The 8,043-nt window shown below is 36.3% G+C and overlaps 1 protein-coding gene across 1 annotated transcript; it reads left to right on the plus strand.

The window, feature by feature from the left end:
* The first annotated feature begins 235 nt into the window (after nt 1-235).
* LOC100518301 (olfactory receptor 2M3-like) lies at nt 236-1,183 on the plus strand. The gene has a single exon (XM_003124378.3). The coding sequence runs from the start codon at nt 236-238 to the stop codon at nt 1,181-1,183; it is 948 nt and encodes a 315-aa protein (XP_003124426.3).
* Nucleotides 1,184-8,043: the final 6,860 nt, after the last annotated feature.

Raw genomic sequence — 8,043 nt, forward strand, 5'->3', positions numbered from 1 at the left:
GAAAGATGAAACTAATTAGGAATGTTACTATATGCTTTATACAAATCACTCAGGCTAAAAATAAGCTTTAATGTCTCTGCTCTACAAATAAAACGTGATGCCCAGAGATATAATTTTCCCGTATGTAGATACTGTATTAGATGTGGTGATTTAGACTTGAAATCATTGCTATTTCCATAAATGTAATTGCAATCATTTCTTGCATATTGAATTCTCCACAGTGAACATATTTATCATGGCTTGGGAGAATCAGAGTTTCAACTCTGAATTCATCCTACTGGGAATATTTGATCACAGCCCCACACACATCTTCCTCTTCTGTCTTGTCTTGAGCATCTTCACAGTGGCCTTCATGGGAAACACTGTTATGGTTCTCCTCATCTACCTGGACACCCAGCTCCACATCCCCATGTACTTGTTCCTCAGCCAACTCTCCCTCATGGACCTCATGCTTGTCTGCACCACTGTACCCAAGATGGCCTTCAACTACTTGTCTGGAAGGAAGTCCATCTCTTTGGCTGGCTGTGGAACCCAGATGTTCTTATTTGTGTCCCTGCTTGGATCTGAATGTTTCCTGTTGGCTGCAATGGCCTATGACCGGTACATAGCCATTTGCCACCCGTTACGTTACTCAGTTCTCATGAGCCAGAAGATCTGCTGTCTCATGGCTGTTCCCTCCTGGATCATTGGCCTTCTTGATGGTGTAATTGTTATTGCTGTTGCATTGTCTTTCCCATATTGTGGTGCTCGAGAAATACCCCATTTTTTCTGTGATGTCCCTGCCCTTCTCACTCTTTCATGCACTGACACATTGCTCTTTGAAAGGTTAATGTTTATTTGCTGTGTAATCATGCTTCTTTTCCCTGTAGCAGTCATCATTGCATCCTACGCTCATGTTATTCTGGCTGTCATTCGCATGAGATCTGGAGAGGGTCGCAGCAGAGCTTTTGCCACCTGTTCCTCCCACCTCATGGTGGTGGGGATGTACTATGGAGCTGCCATGTTCATATATATGCGACCTATTTCTGATCGTTCCCCGACGGAGGACAGGATGGTGTCAGCCTTCTACACTATCCTTACTCCCATGCTGAATCCCCTTATCTATAGTCTCCGCAACAAGGAAGTGTATAGAGCATTCATCAAGGTATTAAGGAAGGGAAAATCTGGAGAGAAAATTGCCTAATAAATTTTTCCCTATAGTTTTGCTTTATGCTTACATTTATATATTTAACAATTGAATTTAACACCCCAAACATAACCATCTTTACAGCAAGAGATTTTGGGAGTTTCCATTGTGGCTCAGCAGTACTGAATCCCACTTGTGACCACATGGATGCAAGTTTGATCCCTGGCCTCACTCAGTGGGTTAAGGATCAGGCATTGCTGTGATCTATAGCGTAAGTTGCAGATGCGGCTCCGATCTGGTTTGCAGAGGCTGTGGTGTAGGCCAGAAACTGTAGCTCTGATTCAGCCCCTAGCCTTGGAACTTTCATATGCTGTACATATGGTCTTAAAAGAATATTTTATAGGCAAGCATGTGTTCATTATATTTCTTTTGTTATGGGACATTCAATATATGACTATAAGTAAATATGTGCTGCAAGAATATGTGCACAATTGTATATTTTATTTCATACAATACCACTTCAGACATTAGAGGCATTTACCCAATATTGCATAATGCCATAATCAAACAGAGCACTGATAAATGTTCTGTGTTTTCGAACATGTAGTAGTTTAACCTTTTGCCAAACAAAACATTCTCCTGATCCCAATTTCATATCTTGGATTGATCATTTTGTTAATTTGAATAACCAAGTTAATTATATACAAGGTTATGAATTTGTTTATAAGATTATTATGAAATTAATACACTTTACCTGCAAAGGGCAGAAAGAAATTAGCTTTATGGTTAAGTTTATTGAGTCTAGGTAATGGAAACTTCCCCTCTTCTGGATATTGTAGAACTGGGGACCTACCATTTATTTTCTCTCTCTATAGACATTAGCCTTATGCATGGGAAACCAAAATAAGAACATGAATCCACAATGCTTGGATTTTTATCCTCAGATATCTCAGTCCTTGTACGGATTTGCACTGCAATTATATTAAAATTTTTCAATTTTATAAATAGAAAAATCTAAGTTTTCCAGCATAATATTTTGTAAAAATTCCACATGTGACATTGCGCTAGATTTGTAGTAATGATATTGATATGAAGTATAGCACAATTCTGGAGATTCCTGTGTATTTATGAGAAAATTCAATATGTTTTAATATGAATACTATTAATTTTAAATTTCAATGTGACATACCCACTGTATTAGGTTTCCTTTGCTGCATAACAAACTAAGACAAACTTAGGAATTCTAAATAATATTTATTAAGTCACAATATATGGATAGAAGTTATGGCATGGATAAGCTGTGTATTCTGTTTAGGGTATCACAAGGTAGAAATCCAGATTCCTTCTGGGGCTGCAGTTTCATCTGATGATCAGAATCATTTTACAAGCTCATGTAATTGTTGAAATAATGTCTTTGCACCTACATAAGTCATATCAGTCTGCTTATTCAAGGTTAGGAAGAGAGTCTCTCTTACCTCAGGAAAGTGGAAGTGTAGTTCCCATCATGGCTCAGAGGTTAGAGGTTAGCAAATCCCCACTAGACCCATGAGGGTGTGGTTTCAATCCCTGGCCTTGCTCAGTGGGTTAAGGATCCAGCATTGCTTTGAGCTGTGGTGTAGGTTACAGATGTGACTTGGATCCCTAGTTGCTGTGGCTGTGGTGTAGGCTGGCAGCGATAGCTCCAATTGTATCCCTAGCCTGTGAACCTCCACATGCCACAGGTGCCATCTTAAAAAAAAGACCAAAAAAAATGAAAAAGGTAAAAATTAAATGTAATATATCCACTATATTAGGTTTACTTTGCTGCAAAAAAGTAACAGGACCTAGGAATTCTAAGTAAAATTATTTATTATGTCACAGTATATATGGGTAGAAATTATGGCATGGATAAACTGGGTATTCTGCTTATGGTATCATAAGGTAGAAATCCACATTCTTGCTGGAGTTGCTGTTTCACCTGATGATCAGGATCATTTTACAAGCTTATGTAGTTGTTGAAATAATTAATTTCTTTGCACCTGAATAACTCATATCAGCCTGCTTATTCAAGGCTAGGAAGTGAGTTTCTCTGACCTCAGCAAAACCAGAAGTCCTCTTTTTAAAATTTTTTTAAAAATCTTTTGCTTTTTTTACAGCTGCAGCCATGTCACATGGAGGTGCCCAGACTAGGTATCCAATCGGAGCTGTAGCTGTCGGCCTATGCCAGAGCCACAGCAACGTGGTGGTATCCAAGCCGCATCTGTGACCTACATCACAGCACACGGCAATGACAGATCCTTAAACCACTGAGGGAGGCCTGTGATCGAACCTACAACCTCATGGCAGAAGTCCTCTTTTAAAGGTCTCTGACAGATTAAGTCAAATCTACTCTGGATAATCTCCCTTAGATTACTTAAAGATGATTGCTTTTGGGTTGTAATGACTTCTGAACAGTCACTTTATTTTGCCTCATGGAATAACTTCATTATAGGAGCAACTCTAGGGAATACAGATTATGGGGAAAATTTCGGATCCTGCTTAACACACTTACTAAGATAACTGATCAATTCTTATCTATAAGAGATATTAAAATACAATTTCAATAACCTTTCTGTCAGTAATGTGAGAAATATCTGTAACTTCCTAATAATTACTGAATTATTTCATCTTTTAGAAAATATTTTATATACGCTGAGGTTGAGGTGTTTGTGATGAGGGTGGATATCTAAAATTAGGAATGTACCAGGTTTGAACCTGATAAAGAATTCAAAATAATCATCTTAAAGAAAACCACTGACATAAAAGAAACATAGAAAAGACAACAAAATAAAATTAGGAAAATAATACATGGATAAAGTTTTATGTCTTTGTTTTTGTCCCACAAAGACATTTAACTTAAACGCAAAGAAAACACAAATTCTGGAGCTGAATTATATAACAACTGAGGCAGAAACTTAATAGAGAACTTCTGTAGCAGATATGGTCAAGTAGAAGGAGGAATTACTGAGCTCACAGAGAGATGATTTAAAATCATTCAGTCACAGGAACAGCAATAAAGTGAGTGAAAGAGAATGAAGAAACCCTATGTGACTTAGACATATCATTGACTATTTTGAGAATCATAAAAGGAGCAAAGAAAGAGAAAAGACAAATCCTTATTTAATGAGGTCATGAGAATCTGCCTCCATAGCACAGTAGGCAGCACTTTAATCGCATAAAGAGGTCATGAGAGAAGATGTCCCATATCTTAAGAGAGACATGAATATCAGATTCATGAAGTCCAATGAAATCAAAAATAGCTCATCAGCAAGAGATGTTCACATAGACACATTAGACTCAATTTGTCTAAAGTTAAAAGCAAAGAGATTTTCCTGAATATTGCAAGAGAAAAGTAACTTATCACATCAAATGATGCCTCCATAAGGCTATCAGTGGAGGTCTAGCAAGAAGAACCTGGCAAGCTAGGAGAGCAAGAGATAATATTTTAAAAGTACCGAAAGAGGAGTTCCCGTCGTGGCACAGTGGTTAACGAATCCGACTAGGAACATGAGGTTGCGGGTTCTATCCCTGCCCTTGCTCGGTGGGTTAACGATCCGGCGTTGCCATGAGCTGTGGTGTAGGTTGCAGACGTGGCTCGGATCCAGCGTTGCTATGGCTCTGGCGTAGGCCGGTGGCTATAGCTCCGATTGGACCCCCTAGCCTGGGAACCTCCATATGCCGAGGGAGCAGCCCAAGAAATAGCAAAAAGACAAAAAATAAAAATTAAAAAAATAAATAAAAGTACCGAAAGAAGGAGAAAGAAAGCCCCTGCCAACCAAGAATACTAGCTGAAGCTCTATCTCAAAAAATGAAGGAGAAATATTTTCTCAACACATAAAAGCTGAGAGAATTTAACACCACTGACCTGACCTACAGGAAATGCTAAAGGGTGTTTTAAAAATGGATACAAAAGCTTGTTAAATAGAAACCTGAACACATGAAAGTATGAAACCTACTGGTAAGGACAGTATATAGTCAAATTTAGGATACTAATACTGTAATGATGGTGCATATAAATTGTTTTGGGACAGGTATGAAAGTTAAACACGAATTTATTCAAAAGAGCTATCATCAATAGTCAACAATTTAACAATGTTTGGCTATTAGAAAATGTTTGAAATAGTGACATTAATAGCCTAAAATATTAAGAGGGGAAAAATTATAATATTTTATGCAATTAAGTTTCTTAGTTTAAAATAGATTGTTTTAGTATAGATGATTTATGTATGCATCATGGTAATCATTAAAAAACATAATAAATATATACATATTTATAATGTAAATATATACATTTATAACACATACATATTTATATGTGCATATGCATATCAGTGTCTGATACATATATACATATTTATCTATTTTATATAGATAAATATGAATAAGATTAAGGAATTAAAGCGTTCATCAAAAAACTTCATAAAATCACAAAGACAGCAAGAGAGTCAGAAAGGAAATAAGGGAAACAAAAACAGTCAGGGAAAAATTAAAAAATAAGCATTTTCATATCGATAATTACTTTAAACATAATAGATTATATTATCCAATTAATAAGTATAGAAAAAGACTGAATGGAAAAAAAAGAGTTCCCGCTGTGCAACAGTGGGTTAAGAATCCAAATGCTGCAGCAGCTTGAGTCAATGTGTAGTCTCAGGTTTGATCCCTGACCTGGTGCAGTGGTTTAAGGATGCAGCATATTTGCAGTTGTGGCATAGTGTGCACCTATGGCTCTGTTTCAATCCCTGACCCCAGAAAATTCATGTTGCACAGGTGTTCCCATTAAAAAAAAAAGAAAAAAAAAAAAGATTAAACTACATGTGGCCTAAAATAAAAGACTTATTTAGCTTTAAGGGCATACATTTGCTGAAAATGAAGGATTAGAAAAAGATAACCCATATAAATATAAAGAAAATAGAGCAACAGTAGCAATATGTAATATCAGACAAAATTGACTCTAAGTTAAAAAATGTCACAATGGACATAAATTAATTATTTAATGATAGACATATCAATTCATAAACAGGATGTAATAATGGTAAATATATATGTAACAAACACCGTTAACACAGAAATATATAAGGCAAATATGTCTAAAGGAAAGATAGAGAGTAAACAACCCACTCTGACCATAAGATTGATCATTTAGAAAATCAGCAAAGAAACAGCAGACATGAACAAAGCTATACATGAAATGGACCTAAAAGACATGTGCAAAACATTCCATCCAACAGCAGATGGACAAAACTGCAAGCTAAATCATAGGTTAGGTCACAAAATAAGTCTTATGAAATATAAGAAGACTGAAAAAAATATATATTTCAAACTACAATGTTATAAAACTAGAAATAACAAACAGAAGGAAAATAGAAAAAAAAATCACCAACATAAATCACATACTTCTGCACTAGCAATGATTCAAGAGGAAATCAGTAAGAAAATTTAAAATGTTGAGACAAACTAAAATGGAAACATGGCACACCAAAACTTATGGGACACAGTGAAAACAGTTCTAAGAGGGGAGTTTATCATGATAAATGCCTGCATTAAGAAAGAAAGGATTGTAAATTATCTACCTCACTTTATGCCTCAAGGGACTTGCAAAAGAAGGAAAACCAAAGCCAAAATTAGAAGAAATAAATATAAGCATTTGACCAGAAATAAAAAAAATGGAAAATTAAAAAACACAATACATTATCAACAAAATAAATTATTTTCAAAATGTAGATCTTTAGCTAGATTAATAAAGAAAGAGTAGAAACATAATAAAATTAAAGTGAAATAGGAAATTTTGTAACTGATGAAATTTAAATGGTCATGAGGTATCTATGAACATTTACATTCCAATAAAATGGAATTACATTTTATTAATGTGATGTAAACAATTATATTCAATTAATGTAGTGTAAAAAATTACAATTACCTACAAGAGATGAGTTTTCTCAGAAAACTCAATGTAGAATTTCCACGTAACACAGCAATTCTACTCATGGGCATATATCCAGACAAAACTTTCATTCATAAACATACATACACCCCCTATGTTCATTGCAGGACAATTAACAGTGACCAAGACATGGTGGCAGTCTAGATGTCCATCAAAGACTGATGTATAATGGAATACTTGTCAGCCAAAAAGGGACAAAATAATGCATTGAAGCAACATGGAGGCATCTAGAGATTCTCATACTGGAGTTCCCACTGTGGCACAGTGGAAACAAATCCAAGTAGGAGACATTAGTTTACAGGTTCGACCCCTGGCCTTGCTTAATGGGTTAAGGTTCTGGCATTGCCATGAGCTGTGGTGTAGGTCAGAGACTTGGCTCGGATATGGCATTGCTGTGGCTGTGGTTTAGGCCAGCAGATGTAGCTCCAAATACACCACTAGCCTGGGAACCTCCTTAGGCTGTGGGTGTGGCACTAACAAAAACTAAAAGAAAAAAGATTCTTATACTAAGTGAAATACGTCAAATAAATCCAAAAGAGAGGAGTGCATACCATGTGACGTCACTTAAATACAGAGTCTAAAATATGGCACAAATGATCCTATCTACAAAACAGAAACCAAATAACAGACATAGAGAATGGACTTGCGGTAACCAGGAGTAGGGAGCAGGATGGATGGGGACTTTGGGGATGGTTGGTGCAAACTATTACATTGGAGTGGATGGACAGATGGGGCCCTGCAGTACAGCACAGGGATCTATCCAATCTCTTGGGATAGAACATGATGGAGGATAGTATGAGAAATCGGATGTATATATGTATGACTGGGTTACTGTGCTCTACAACAGAAAGTGACACAAACTGTAAATCGAGCATACTCTAAAAAACAACCCAAAAACTCCTACAGGTGAAAGCTCAGGAATGGAGACCATCACTGGTAAATTCTACCAAACATT

This window comes from Sus scrofa, chromosome 2 (assembly GCF_054392235.1).
Source record: "Sus scrofa isolate SSC_HxYL_T2T_F1_AM1 chromosome 2, Sscrofa_HxYL_maternal_Yorkshire_Landrace_v2.0, whole genome shotgun sequence".
Lineage (NCBI taxonomy): Eukaryota > Metazoa > Chordata > Mammalia > Artiodactyla > Suidae > Sus > Sus scrofa.

Excerpts from the sequence above, each read along its gene's own strand:
- LOC100518301 (XM_003124378.3), top strand. The coding sequence starts at position 236 with ATGGCTTGGGAGAATCAGAGTTTCAACTCTGAATTCATCCTACTGGGA.